This window comes from Scatophagus argus, chromosome 20, assembly GCF_020382885.2.
Source record: "Scatophagus argus isolate fScaArg1 chromosome 20, fScaArg1.pri, whole genome shotgun sequence".
NCBI classification, from domain to species: Eukaryota; Metazoa; Chordata; class Actinopteri; family Scatophagidae; genus Scatophagus; species Scatophagus argus.
Window position 1 is genome coordinate 1,233,047 of NC_058512.1, and position 14,855 is coordinate 1,247,901.

At 46.7% G+C, this 14,855-nt stretch overlaps 1 protein-coding gene across 4 annotated transcripts; it reads right to left on the reverse strand.

The window, feature by feature from the left end:
- Window positions 1-1,180: 1,180 nt before the first annotated feature.
- On the reverse strand, window positions 1,181-13,680 carry scarb1 (scavenger receptor class B, member 1). Of its 4 annotated transcripts, none has more exons than XM_046374294.1 (13): window positions 13,457-13,614; window positions 11,304-11,464; window positions 9,699-9,840; window positions 9,406-9,609; window positions 9,027-9,122; window positions 8,829-8,944; window positions 8,484-8,650; window positions 8,232-8,350; window positions 5,566-5,639; window positions 5,367-5,418; window positions 4,650-4,796; window positions 3,093-3,165; window positions 1,181-2,194 (listed from the first exon to the last, which is right to left on the reverse strand). In XM_046374294.1, exons 1-13 carry the CDS (start codon window positions 13,574-13,576, stop codon window positions 2,187-2,189), a joined length of 1,479 nt encoding a protein of 492 aa, XP_046230250.1. In that variant the 5' UTR covers window positions 13,577-13,614; the 3' UTR covers window positions 1,181-2,186. The 4 variants fall into 4 exon arrangements, with proteins under 4 accessions (XP_046230250.1, XP_046230249.1, XP_046230248.1 ...); XM_046374293.1 differs by lacking the exon at window positions 13,457-13,614 and adding an exon at window positions 12,125-12,447; XM_046374292.1 differs by lacking the exon at window positions 3,093-3,165 and having other exon boundaries at window positions 13,457-13,680.
- Window positions 13,681-14,855: the final 1,175 nt, after the last annotated feature.

The following is a 14,855-nucleotide window of genomic DNA, read 5'->3' on the forward strand; positions in this document are numbered from 1 at the left end:
AGTAAGATCCTTTTTGTTTAATCAGAAACACAAGTCTCGCTCTGAAGTCTCATGTGAGTCGATCGTGATTCAGAGTCATGGCTGAATATTGAGCTGATTTCAATCGAGACCCCTGGACTGGGCCTACATGGGACAATATGACAAAGTAATTAGAAATTCTTCTCGTGCTCTCTAATGCAGTGCAAACTGGTGGGGAGCCCCTGAAGCTGGTCTTAACTGTGCCCCTTTCTGCCAGACTGAAGAACCTGAGGAGGTGCAAATAACTTTTCAGATCCCTTTGGGATCTCACGACTTGGAGAGACTGGACGAGCTGCACTGGAGCCATTTTAACAAATGTTTGGGTGAGCTGTTCCTTTAACCTGCACCAGCCAGGGTTTGCCTCTCCAGGAGCCTGGATTCTTCATGGACTCAACGGGGAGCTGGTTTGTGGCCTAACAAGACTTTGCTCTTCGCACCTGAAGAACAGTCTTGTGCCGAGCTGTGAAGACTGAGCAGGTCACAGCATCTCGAGACAAAGCGAGCGTCTTCATCCTGCTGGGAGTTTCCATTTCAAAGGGCCGACTGACGGCATGAAAAGCCTCAACACGTGAAGCAGGTCGTGTTATTCAAATGCTGCCCTGTGGGTGCTAAGACATCGAGTGACCCCACCCTCGAGTCCTCTGAGGTCCTCTCGTTTTGGGATTTTCAGGATTTTAGCATCCTGATGGGAGGCTACATTCCACAAATAAAATATGTACCACATGGTTTATTGGCCAATTACAGCATTTTTGGCATCACTATTATTTGAATTTTACTGCTGTTGGGCAGCTGGAAAAGAAACTTTATTGATTCCCCAAGATGGAAATTTAATAACCTTTAGCAGAATGTGGGTCAGGCAATGCAAAGCAGTATAGCAATTAGGCCTAAAGTATAACATAAAAGTTGTATAAACTGAGAAAAAAAACAACCCACATTGTTCCACTTTGTCTGCACAGAGACATGAGGAGTCAGCTGGTTTTGCTTTTGGATATGAAACATCATCACATCATCATTTGGTTTTGAGTTTTAACTAAAGAGTGACCCTTAAAAAAGTGAGTTTTGAGCACCAAACTCAATTTTCAAGAAATTCCCTCAAAGTGTACCTGAGAAACCTGAAAAATTCAAGGAAAAAGAATAAAATAAGAGATCACACGTTCACGAATAGAATTTTAAACAAAGGCACATTTATTACGTCCAAGGTTTTCTTCATTCACATATTTATAACAAAAAGATATCTGACACAAAATGCCACCAGTCATTTCAACACACACACACTGATGGAGGACAGCTGTATTCAAAGAGGAGTGTGTGCGTTCTGCTCCACCCGTTGGCGGTCGGAGGAACAAATTCAGCTTCAACACTGGGATCCTTAGTGTTCAGGAAACAGCTGGAGGTCAGTTACACACCTTAACGAAGGCACTTTGGCAGTGAAACAGTGCAGAGAGCTTTTCTGCCCTCCAAGTTCCCTTGTCTTTGATACAGAAACGTGTCTTTAAAATGGCAGTAAAACGAGCCACCACAGTGAGAGTCAACCACTGATGTCCTGATGAAGGATAAAATGTTTTGGACCCACACTGACGCTGAGCAGAATGAACGCAGGCTCGAGTGGGCGATCGCTTCAACGTGACGGAGCACGTGCACTCGCTCCGCCCGACGAGACCAAACAGCCTCAGCAATTCAGGAAGTAAACGTGCAGGAAGTCTTCATCTGAATCATTTAAACTCGTTTGTTTGTGTACGGAGTTTAGCTTTTATTTGTTTATTCACATTAACACAGAGAGAGCTGAAGCTTGAGTCAAGTTTACTGGGATTCAAACTAACAGATTCAACTTCTAATTACGCTAATCGATTCAGTTTTTCAGTGCAGTTCTTCATGTTACACAAACCAAATTCAAATCAAAGTCAGCTTTTCAAGGCAGCCTTTCAATCTGTGCAACTGAAATGAATCAACCTGAGCAAAACATTTCTGCCCATAACGAGTCTTTGGTCGAGAGTTTCACAAACTTTACAGAGCAGAAAAACATGTGATATAAAACACACTGAGCAGAACACCTTGTGACGGTGTTTCGGTGTGTGTGTGTGTGTCAGTCCACGTCGTCTTGAAGGAGGGGGTCTTTCTCTTCCTCTGAAGTGCTCACGTTTCCGTCTGATGTGATGCTGCCATCACCTTTACTTCTCTGTGTCAGGACCAGAACAAAGAGGTCGTTACGAAGATTTCAGGAGATAAAAGTCAACAAGTCCACATGCAGCTGAACACCGTAAAGAGAACAAAAATGAAAACTGATTTCCTCCTCCGCTTGCATTTTCTCATTTCATTTCTGACCTTTGTTTCCTGCTTATCATCCAGTTTTTGCAGACTCTTGTTTAACTTTCATGCATGTAAACATCCTGGATTCAGAAACCTGAACAGACGCCAGGAACTTCTGACACCTCATCCAGGTTTCTGACTGATCTTTGTCCAGAACATTGTCACAAAGCTGACAGGTAGGAGAACATAATGGAAGGAAAGAATAAATGCTCCTCCACACCTTCACACAGGACGTCCAGTAAAGAGCGAGTCCAGCACACACAGCAGAAGAACGCAAGCGCGTCCGATACTCTCACATCATGTGGAAACATGTCTGAACCTAAAGAGACGTCTGAGTCTACGAGCGGCTGCACATCCTCAGTTTTCAGTGAACGGAGCTGTGAAGAAGCTTCCCCGTCCTCAAGCAAAAGAAGAAGCTCGGAGAAGTCCTTCACAGTAAGTATGAAATATTTGAATAAAGTCTTGAAGTTTAAAGTGATCTGGACATTAATATTCATTCATTAAGCCTCAGTCCACAAAACTAAACAAAGCAAAGTCACACTGAAGTGACAAAACTGCTTGTGAGGTAAAATTGTATCATCCGCCAAGCAAAACCACGTCAGGACAATTTTTGCTGTTTTAACAACTTTAACATCTCGTGACACACACGAGTTTTCATGCGATTTCTGCATGTGAAGCAGAAAATCTGGTTTTCCTGCAGCTTCACACACAAACAACAGGAACATTTAAACATGCGTGTGCTTTAATGCTTTTGTGCGTGCACCCACCTGGATTATTCACCATATATTTCTCCTTTGTTTCATGGTCATGTGCATCTTTTATCAGCTCTTTATCGGAGACCTAAAAGGTGACCAAGCTGTCTTACACATCAGACAATCAGAAAGTACAAAATAAACTTTGATTGTGGATGTGTGGAAATATTAGAGTTCATGCATTTTCTGGTGGTGATCCATTCGACCGTGCAGCTAATCAACAGGACATGCGATTGGTTAATTCATGGTCTTCTCAGTGAAACGTGAAGGCGTTCGGTTGGTTTGCCTCCTGACTCATTATTAGAATCTGAATTTAATGAGAAAGGAAGGATTAAAAGATGAGAAGGCCTTTGTTTGTGTCAACTACACTAAACGTCAAGTTCTTCATGATTCTTTAAACACATTCAGAGTCCAAGTAAGAAAAAATGAAGCAAAAACTCTTGCTGCACTGATTAGCCAAAAAGCTCCACTTCAAAAATCAAGCAGACACCCAAAGTTCAAAATCACGTGACTATCAAAAAGCAGACAAAATGATTTGGATTCGGATGATTGAAACCACGTTGCTTTAGGAACTGACAGTTTGACAAACCGCGGAGATCTCCAGCACTGTGGAAATCTGTGTAACCTTTTTAGCAGACGTCTGCAAACACAAAACATCAAAACCACTTTCAACCATCATACTAAAACCCAGCAGGGCTCGTTTCAAAAACGAGGCAAACATGAAGCTACAGCCTGAGGCTAGCTAGGTTAGCTTGGTGCTAAGACTGGAAAAGGTGGACACAAAATAAAAAACTCTTCATATCCTGTTTGTTATGCCGTGACGTTGGAGCGAGGCGAGCGTTTCCCCTTGCTATAAGCCTAAGCTAAGCTACGATACGCTCTCCTTGTTGTAGCTTCATATTTAGCGAACAGACATGAGAGCGGTTGAGGTCGTCAACACTCCTCCAATGTCTGCACGCCACATACGAGGCTGGAACAATAAGGCAGTTAGCTCTAAGTGAAAATGTGTCTTTCACGAAATGTCAAACAATTCCTTTTAAAAGTACTTAATAATTGTAAGTTAGGAAAGGCGTCGTTTTTTTTCCTATTTCCCAAACAGATGTTAAAATGTTTTCTTATGTTCAAGGTGCGTTAATGGAATCCAGAGATTCCCGTGTGTGTGTGAGGTCAACACAACACAAGACCTTTTCTTTGCTAATGAACACGACTGTTCGCTGTGTCTCAGCTGGTAGGACAAAAACATACGAGACCTGGCAGATGTTAACTCCTAACTTGCTTCATGCAGTCAGTGAAAGGAGATCGAGAGTGTGCAGGTAAAGTCTGGAAAGAAGAGAGCAAGAGTGACTGGCTGAGATGCTCTTGAACTTTTCAAACCACTAACGATCTACGTTTTACTATCAATGTTAAAGTACGTCCACTACATCCTTATTGTCAGCGACTCGCACGCCGCTGCCAGCCTTCATATCAATCAGAGCATCAGAGCGCAGACTCTCCTGCTCCCGTTTCCACATGTGAAAGTGTGACGTGCAGGTAATAAGACACAGCAGGCTGCATGCCGTGCGGCAGCTTTACCTTCGCTTTGTGAAGCACCACGGCGGCGATCGCTATCGTTGCCAGGCCGAGGGCGATGAAGCCATACTGCATGTACTCCATCACAGCGGGCAGAATCACCAGGTTTCTGTGGAAGGTCGTGAGGACTGGGCCGTCTATGTAGCCGCTCTGAGGAGGGAAGACACGGCAGTGAGGGAAAAACAGGCGGACTGACCCTTTAAAGCACGGCACATAGTTTGAGACATTCAGATCACCAAATGTTGGACATATTTCACACAGCAGAGGAAAGAAAACCATTTCAGTGTACGGAGTCTGTCGGTATTAAAGTATTTACACAAAGTACGTTAATGCTGGATTTACTGCAGTTTTGACAGCAACAGAATGTAAACAAGTACATTTACTCAAGAGCAATTTTGATGTACTTTCATGCTACTTTATGTGCCTCCTAATTTTAGCTTCAGTTACTTTCCATTAATACACAATACAATCAAATTCTAAATCAAGGACTTTTATTTTGGTGAACCACACGCTTGAGAGCCTTAATTGTGTGCTTTGTTTTACACTAAAACATTTTCACTACGATTTAATGCAGAAAAGTCACAAACTGGTGGCATCAGATGCCCGATGTTGAAACAAAACCTTCGCTCTTCAACATACGATCAGGAAGCTGCGTGTAAACACAAATTTTTAACACACAATTTTAATACACAGAGTTACGTTTTAAAGTCATCGACTCACCTCCGCAAACCAGATCATCGGCATCACCACCTCAGAGATCTTGCCAGTTTGGCTACAAGGACAAGAACACTAAAGTTGAAACTGCAAGGCGGCGGCGGCCGTGAAGCAGGAAACGTCTCAAGACTTCGTAACAGTGAAGACATTCAAAACACAATGTGTTCTAATGGCATGACAGCAGCTCAGGGAATCTTTTCCTTACTTAAATCCAGACACTCTCTTCATGTAGAGGTTGAGCTGCAGGCGGATGGACACATTCAGAGGGACGCCAGTTTGCTGGAAAAAATACATAAAGCAACGTCACATGGGGACAAAATGGACCAAATGTCTACTTTGTGAGTTGGTACTGGAGCGTTGAAGTCTCCAAACAACTATAAAGAAAAATCCAGCAAACAAAAGAAGGAAATCCTCACGTGTCAGTGATTCCTATGGGGAAAAGAAAACTAACCAGCTTCAGCATCAAATCACAGACTAAACTGACAAGTCGATCAGATAAACGAACGAGAATTTTCTCAATTTTGTTTTCTTTCCGTATAAACGTGCAGGACACCGAACATTGAAATTACAACAGATGAAGGACTCAGCACGCAAACTTATTCACCTCAGAAATAAACATGATGGTCTAAATGTTAATGATGGATATTTAACCAAGATGTCATCGAGCAAAAAGGCAAAACAACAAACGAGTACGCGACTGAAGTCGAGCTGCCACGACTAGTCGGGTCATCGGTCCAAAAACTAACTTCTGCCCTTCCAGCTTCGTGTACGTCGTGACTTTCTGACAGTAAACGAATCTTCTAAATGAGTCTTTGGGTTTTGGACCGTTTGAGGTTGGCTGGATGGACTTTCTTTTCATTTCTCTTACTGCCACAGCCTCTGGGCCTTCAGCTACACAAACACTCAGCTCAGATGTTTTCCAGCATCCGGCGCACGAGAGCCGGAAATCAAGCAGTCACCTCGCGAAGCTGCAGGAAATGAAATGTCCTCGAGCCCCAGACAGCAGCGGTTAAAGGGGAAAAGTGAAGGACTTTCACAGCCACAGAAATGTGAGAGTCAGTGAAGTACACCTGAGTGACGCCGAGCCCTGCAGGGGCTTCCACCTGGCAGGCGTTACCTCCACTTAATTTGAGATAAGATAAAGTTTTATTGGCGGAGGTGGACATAAGCTGAACGTGTTTTCTGGAGCAGGTGATGAGTTAAAGGCCGTTTGTCCCAGATTGTTCACTTTGTGTGTTTGTCCACACGTGTGAGGCCGTTGTGTAAGTGTTGTTCGTGTGTCACGTCCCCTTCTGACCAACCACAGACTCCCTCTGGACCGCCACAAGCCGCCAGCTGTTTGTGGACATAAACATCTCAGGTCATTTTCAGGTTTCAGAGATCCGCTTGAGCTTAACTTGTGCTGAAGTCAGCGGGATGAAGGCTGAGGACAAGTGACCGCAGCTGGTGGTCCGACTTGTTGTCTTTATGAAACACTGATCCAAAGGCCTGTGGTGAGCAGTCGTTACGAAACGCAGTCAGCAACAGGAAGCGTCTGAGGCTGAAGAGGACAGAAAGCCTCCTGCTATCAGCGTCGCCGTTCAAACAAGTCGCTCGCATCTTCACCGCCTCCCAGTCGCTTTCTGACCCGGAAAACTCACGACAAAGCGACAACAGTTCGATTCCCGGCCCATTTTTGTGCATCAGGGAAAAAAACTTAAACGAAGCTTAAACGATGCCGATGATCACGTGACTCCCAGAGGAGAGCTGGAGCGACGAAGAGGTCGTAAGCTTCGTCACATTCGGACCCCTCGGCTTTGGAACGACCCCTTAAGAGACGCCGTCTGTGCTTTTTATGGACATTTTGGGTGTTCTGAGGTCACGCTGACGGTTTCCCTCACCTGCTCTCATCTTCGCTCGGCTCTCTCGCGTTTTACAGCCTTCCTCGGTTTCCTCATTTGTCTCGTCTGTGACGCGCTTTGGAAACTCTGCTTTTTAAAACATGAATTAGAAATAAAGTGGTGATCGTGTTTCCCACGTGGCTCGACTGCGGCTCTTTTGTCCAGGTGTCCACCGGTGGACGTGAACATGGATCATCTGCTTTGCACGTTTCTGGAAATTTGGTTGAAACTTGCACAATATTTCAATGGAAACCTGAGTCATGACGGCCAGTCAGTCACCTGTCATGTCATCAGTTACAGCCTGGCGAGATGTCATTTAATTATTAACTGGATAATCAATCTCATTCACTTGAGCTTTAATCTGCAGATAAAAAACTGTTTTGTTATCAAACCTGATGTTTTCTTATCGGAGCTGCAGGGAGTTTCTGATGACCCTTAACTCTCAAACAGCTGCAATTACAGAGCAATAACCCAATTTCCAATTACCTTATCAGCAGGAAGCCTGCAACCAGCGCCGCCGCCACCGAGCTTTACACCACCTGAGTTGCATAAGGAATTTGGAACGAGCTGATTTATGAGCGCGTTGCATCAAACTTATTGGTGTTTGTAGTTTAGCAAAGCTGCAGTGTACTTTAACTGTGTTTCTGTACAGCAATAAAGTCAGATAGCGTCGAGTTGATGGTGGGATTTCTCAGGGACACCAGCTTCAGGCCTCCCGCACGAGCTCCAGCTGTGACATCAGCAGCACAGCAACACTAACAGACGAAGACGAAGACGATTTTCAGCCTGACTTGCTGATGAAGGCCAGATTGTGGGACGATGAGCAGCTTTTGTATGCGACTTCATTTAAACTGTTGGGTGACACACAAATGTGTGAAATTCTCCTTCTGAAATCCATCACACACGTGTTTCTCTGAGGACGCACCAACCTCTCCGCCGCAGTGTGTGTGTGTGTGTGTGTGTGTGTGTGTGTGTGTGGGCGCGTGCTCACTGGGTGAATGTCTATGAAGAGGCCATGCTCCTCCTCTTTGGGATGAAGGCCCTGAACGTAGTCCAGCAGCACAGGGTCAGCGTTATAGAAGTGAGGATGAGAGATGAAGACTGGAGAGTCTGTGAAGCAGACGACAGGTCAGATATTTCAGTACTACAGCCACACTGAGTACTTTTACTCTGAATACTGTAGATGGATCCTGTACAGCAGAACAGAAGCACAACAGGTGAACTTGTGTTGGCGTGGACTCACTGTGCCGGCAGCTGCTGACGTTCAGCAGTCCGGACTGCCGACAGGGGCAGAAGCCTTCGTTGGGGGGGTAATCCGTCCCGTTGGCGAACAGCGTTTTGGGTGCAACAAAGCGATACAGAGGGACCCCCTTGAAGTTTCCGGGACGCTGGTAAACGAGCTCCATGGACCTGACAAAAACAACACAGGAAGTGGTTTTTAAAGCGCGCACATACGCCTGAGAGGCAGAGTCGAACCTGCAGGCGTCGGGGCTGTAGAACAGCAGCGTGCTCTCTGACAACACAGGAAGTGGTTTTTAAAGAGCACACAGACGCCTGAGAGCGAAAGACGCCGGAGGCAGAGTCGAACCTGCAGGCGTCGGGGCTGTAGAACGGCAGCGTGCTCTCTGTGGTCATGAAGGGAGGCCACAACTGTCCAGCTGTTCCGTTGATCATGTTGCACTGAGGGGTGTTCCAGTACCTCAGCTGCAAACAGAGCGGACACTCGGGTGAAAAACCGCCGTGAGACGGTGAAAACTGAGCTGCAGGCGTGACGCCGGCGCCTCACCTGCTTCAGGCCGTTCCAGGAGTCCACTTTGTGGATCTTCCTGATGTCGTCCTGTCCCGTGAAGATGGTGAACAGGCCCGTGTTGGAGTTGTTGAACTAAGTAAAGACACAGAACAACATGAGACTTCGCCTGCAGGAGGAAACCAACCAGAGAAGAAGATTTCACAGCTTTGAGGACAGTAAAGAGAAATCCTGCTGGGTTCACGTCTCATAAGACAGAAATCAGAATGTGACTTCTGCTACTTTTAAAAAACGTCACAAACAAACACTCAGGACAGATTTTTCTGCATGAATACACACTTCACATGTTTCTGGTTTCCCACATGCAGGCCATAACACTGGACCCCTGTGAGCATGACAAACCATCTGAAGTCCTCACCTCGGCGAAGAGGCCAAACTTCCCCGACAACGGCAGGGTGCCAGGCAGATATTTATTGAGGAAATCAACCAGTTTACTGTCGTAGCCCCACATCAGCTCCCCGACTGTCTTGGTCAGGAAGGGCCCCTCTTTGAACCCGTTGATGGTGGCGCTGATCAACAACCGCAACACGTAGGGCATGTTCTCCAACATCACTGCTGCGCCCTGGAAACGGACGGGAGTCAAGTGAAGTGAAGACCGCGGCTGAATTAAGGAGAGAGCGTGTTGGTGAGGGAGGGAAAATGATGTCGTACCAGCACCAACATGTTAGGAATCGTGATGACGTCAGACTCGTTCCCGACAGACATCGACGGCTCAAAGTAGTATCTCCTGTACTCCCTGTAGGACACCGTGTAGTTGGGGTGAAATGTGATGTTGTCTTTCTGGATGCGCTTTCTGAAAAAGGCAAAACAAACAACAACAACTGAAAACCAGCTTGTGTCCAGCGTCTCGGGCACACGGCGCCCCCATCTGTTTGAGTACGGTGGCCCAGAGAGCTCAACAATGCGCACTGAGAGAACGGCTCCACTGATAGGACAACACGTCCAAAGCGAGAAAGCGACCAAATACAGAAGCAGTTTGAGGACAGAAAAACTGTTTCCAGGGGACACTAAAAAGGGACGGACAGGCCAGGAAGATGCGGAGACACGCTCGGTTCGTGACTTCACTGAAGTCAACTAAACTGTAAGTTAACTAAAATGTCTCTCTTTCTGCTGGCACAACAAGCGCACTCGTCACCTTTTAGTGTCCCCCGGAAACAGTTTTCCTCACAGGGTTCCTGGATTTGCATGTGGTTTCGTTGGGCTCTCGGGGGCCACCGGACTGAAGCCTCTCCGAGCACTCTCCGAGGTACTTCCTGTACTCGCAGCAGTAAGCCGGACGCCCTTGAACACGGTGGACTTTGTCCACAGAATCCTGCTAATGTGATAAAGTGATAACGAAGATGAGGGCAGATAAGATAAATGAGAGGAAGACAAAGTAAACTGTTTCACTGATGGCTGCCAACATTTTATTATTAGTATGTTTTCACACCATTTTATTTCACCAAAGTTCCTATGCAGCTGCTTGTTTAAAATTCAAGAACTCTGACTAATTTTGATAAACCGATAGCAGATTTCCAGAGTCTTTGAATGCAGCAGCATGCACACAAACACTGCTGAAGTACTCTCACATACTTACAGTATACTTGTAGTGTGAAAGGATACACACAACAGCTTTCTGTCATCCATCTTTAATTAAACTTTTAGCTACAAAAACTGGACTGAGTCTCAACCGGCCAAACGTTCAGCTAACGTTCAGAAAACGCCAACGACCAAACTCCAAAGATTAGAGAGGATGAAATTAAATCTCAGTGTCAAAATGTACAAACTGAACACCGCTCACTCACATACTGTACTCAAGTACAATGCTGAAGTACTTGCACTTGAGTATTTCCGTGTTCTACATCCATTTGGCAGCTTTAGTTACTTCTAATATGAGGATTTATCACAAAGAAGAACATCAGCGACTTTAAGTGGGCTGATTGACGTGTTGGAGGAACAGATTGTCCCCCCTCGCTTCACATGTGGAGCCGCCGTGTAAAAACATCTGGCACGTAACGCGTTCGCTTGCTGCAGGAAAGTTCAGCGCATGCGAGCTGAGTGACCCGCATATGAGCACACGGTGTTCCCTAAAGTGAGCCAGTCAGGCACAGAGACACGGCACTAATCCACCAAATCAGCAGCCTCGGGCCACTCTGGGTGGTGTTGAACGGGATTTAATAAAACCAAACAGAAAGTGAGAAGCCACCATCTCAGGACTGCAGGACAAAGTGTCCCAGCAGCAAGAGGAAACAGCAGAAGGTGGATCAGCATGTGTACCTGTACACGTAGGGGCCTCTCTGCTCCACCATGGGCTTCTCCCCGTTCAGGATCTCATTCGGGTTCAGGATGTGGAAGAAGTAGACGGACATGAAGAACGGCACGGGCACGTCCTTCCACATGGTGTAGGACATCTCGTTCTTCGGGTCGATCACTGTGTTCTGACAGGAGACGGAGACAAAAACGTTCATCAAGTGCCCCTCGGATCAGTCCAGAAGCACACACACACACACACACACACGCACACACACACACACACACACACACACACACACACGCGCACACACACACACAGCTTTAAATAAGAAGATGCAGCTGAGGTTTATAAGAAAGCTGTCGCTGTCTTTGTCTTCCAGTGGGAAATGCTCTGAGGAGACTCTTTAATGTCTGCCTCTCTTTGGGTTCAGCTGCTTTAATTCACCTAAAATCCATCTGAATGACAGCAGGAAAATCTGATCAAACTTACTTGTTAAAATTTTGAAACATTGCCTTACTTTGTCATTTTACCTCACGAGGAAGCCGTTAGAGCCAACATCACAGATGAACTGCAGATAAAAACCTTGTTAGCACAGCACGCCGCGACATCCGTTCGACCGCTTTTAACCCGTTTTAAAGGGATTTTCAGTAAAATAAATACAAAGTGACAGTGAACGCATCCTAATAACATCCGAGGCTTGCTGGGCCACAGAGAACCTCATGTTACCGGTACTGTTTTTATTTTATCTGTTCACCTTCACATTTTTCACATTTTAAAGCCAAACCAACTTGTCCCAGCACGTCAAACCGGTTCTTAACGGATCTTACACGTCCGGGCTGCTCACCTTCACGATCTGGTCGTCGATGATTATCGGTCCCACAAAGGTGATGACCGTCCCAAAGACGAGCATGAAGACCCCCGCCGCTATGAAGCCCACAGCGCATTTGGATTTGCTGGGGGCCATGGCTGATGAGAAGAACAGCCACTTTATTGTCAGTCTATGAGTGGAGCTGACGGTTCCGGTCGGCGCGAACGTTTGGGCTGAACGCGTCGGCAGCTCGTGCGCGGCTCCACGTTAGACTCTGAGCTCTTCAGTCAGTATGTGCAGCCCGGCCGGCTTTTCTGACTACCTGATCGGTGTTGTTGACCTGCTTCGCTTGCGTCCCCATATTTATATTCGGCTGGCTACGCCCCCTGCGCCGCGCAGAGGCTCCTGGGAAATGTAGTTCCCACCAATTCCGCGCGGTTCACAGCCATGAAGTCTTCAGTATGAAGTAAAATAACAGTACGATAGTATAAAGACACTCCGTTACAAGTGAAATCCTACTTAAATAGTCCGGTGGTTCCCAACATGAGGAACCGGGCCCCTCCAAAGGGCCACCAGATGAACCGCATCTAAGTAGGTTCCTGTTACGGAAATTTCATTTCTGCCTGTAGTGAGTTAAGCAAAGCAAAACAGGAGATAGCCTGCACCAAAATGTTTAAATCCCTACAGAGACGAGGCAACACTCAGACCCACACGGCAGCAAGCAGGTCAGAGCTGAGCCCCCTGACTGAAGACCTCCTCTCATTTCATACTTTCTGATGTGTCTGTGGTTCTTTGTTTGGAGCTTCAAACGCATTCCTTCACAGGTTGAAGGACAAACAGACAGGATGCAGTACCTGTTAGCACCCCAGTTCAGGTTTATCTCTCGTGGGATGAAGATCTCATCCTGCCCTCCGCTTTACCCAGGATGTTATGTATAACGGAGCAGTTCACCAGGCCGTTACTCGGTCACGATAACACTGCACAACACGTTTACTCAAATACTGAGGAGTCACTTTGAAAGATTCTAACAAAGTGGGTCACTGCTGGCTGACCTGAGTGCAAACGTGCCCCCTCAGCATCAGGGGTTGCGTAATAGTGCGCGCGCGTGCTCGTGCGTCACAGCGCGCTCTAAACAAATAATCTACGCTGCATGGAGCTGCACATCAACATCAACATCAGCTGTTCTGACAAACGTGCAGCATCACACACACTTTGTGCTGTAACACATCTCAGCAGCGCAGGCGCACAGCAGCCCGGTGTGAGGTGACCGTGAAGGTGCAGCCGCCAGCCTCCCTGAGTTTTACGCACTGAGTCCTGCTGAGTTCTAGAGAAACGAGTCAGTGAGACGGGAAATGTTGTTCGTCGTACCTTCACAATTTGGTCGTTCATCACCGCCGGCCCCACGAACAGCAGAACCACCCCGAACAGGACCGTCAGGGTCCCCGTCACGATGAAGCCGACGGCCACTGAGGCTCTGCTGATGGCCATGGCTACAGGTGGTCACTGACAGGCAGTTTGACTTCCAGCTGAGGGACGAATCACAGCGTGTTAGGGTCCAGCAGAGTGATGGAGTCAGAGGAGGCTGCGGGGCAGGCGGTGTTTATACCCCGCACACCCCGCCCCTCCCGGCACCCTGGGAGGGCGTCTTCACATCCTGTTCTCTTTCATCCCTAATGCGTACTAATTCATACAAGCCACAGTTTGGTCAGCTGACAGCTCGTCTGATAACCTGCTGAATATGGAGGTGACGAGCTCCGCGGTGCGTCCTGGCCTGACATTTGCTCATCAATCTGCCTGCTTTGCACGTCATACAACAGCCAGCGGGCCTTTGGGAGCAATTAATTACACTTGGAAAATAACATTTGGTCCTGAAAACAAACCCCGAAGTGAAAAAGGAAACATCAACGTTGGGCATTTGTGTTGGAAAAAGCCTCAGCGGAGACTGAAATGATTTGTTTTCTGTTGTTGTCTTTGGTATGTTGTGTGTCTTTCATTGACAGGCTTCTGGATCAGGTCTGTGAGCGTTTCCATGTGGTCGAGTTGACATGTTTATTCACTCATTCATGCTGCTGTGAATGTCTGCGTGCGCATTTCACCCAACTGACTGACTGTCAACCGAGCTGCTGCTTCTTAGCTGCTGCTGCAGAGACGCTTTGTCTGTCCCCTCAGCAGGGACCCCCGTCCCTTCCCGCTTGGTTCTGACCCTCTGGGCGTCACACTTTAACCATTCAGAGCAGGCGTCAGGAGGGTGCAGGGCTCACATCTGAAACCTCACACACACACATCATCATCATCATCATCATCATCAGTATGTTAAAGTCTGAGGTGCATTTTAAAAGAAAGGCCCAACAGTAAAGTGAGAGTATTTAACTGCAGTCTCAGGTGGTCCAGCCTCATGCAAAAGTACAAGTTCTTCATTCATAATATCACATTAACGGATTATCAGCGTTAGTGCATTAACGCGCTCATCGCTTTAACGTTTAAGATAAGATAAGATGAACTTTATTGATCCCACGGTGGGGAAATTCACTTGTCGAGGCAGCTCACAAGAACAGCAAGAGAGTGCAAAAAGCAAAAAGTGTGCAAACACAGTTACAAAAAATATAGAGGTAATAAATTAACAATTTACAAGTACAGTAAACACAGTACAATATACAGCGATATACAAGTCCTCATGAGGGAGGACAAGAGGACCAGACTGAGCTGTACAGTCTGACAGCAGTGGGAACGAAGGATGAACAAATCTGTCAGGATCTGCCCGTGAAGT

Bases quoted from the DNA above. Each gene is read 5' to 3' on its own strand.
- scarb1 (XM_046374292.1), bottom strand. From the start codon at position 13,576: ATGGCCATCAGCAGAGCCTCAGTGGCCGTCGGCTTCATCGTGACGGGG. The intron at 8,651-8,828 runs GTTCGACTCTGC...TGTTTTTGTCAG, and splicing joins TACAGCCCCGACGCCTGCAG to GTCCATGGAGCTCGTTTACC. The intron at 8,351-8,483 runs GTGAGTCCACGC...TCTGCTTCACAG, and splicing joins CGTCAGCAGCTGCCGGCACA to ACTCTCCAGTCTTCATCTCT.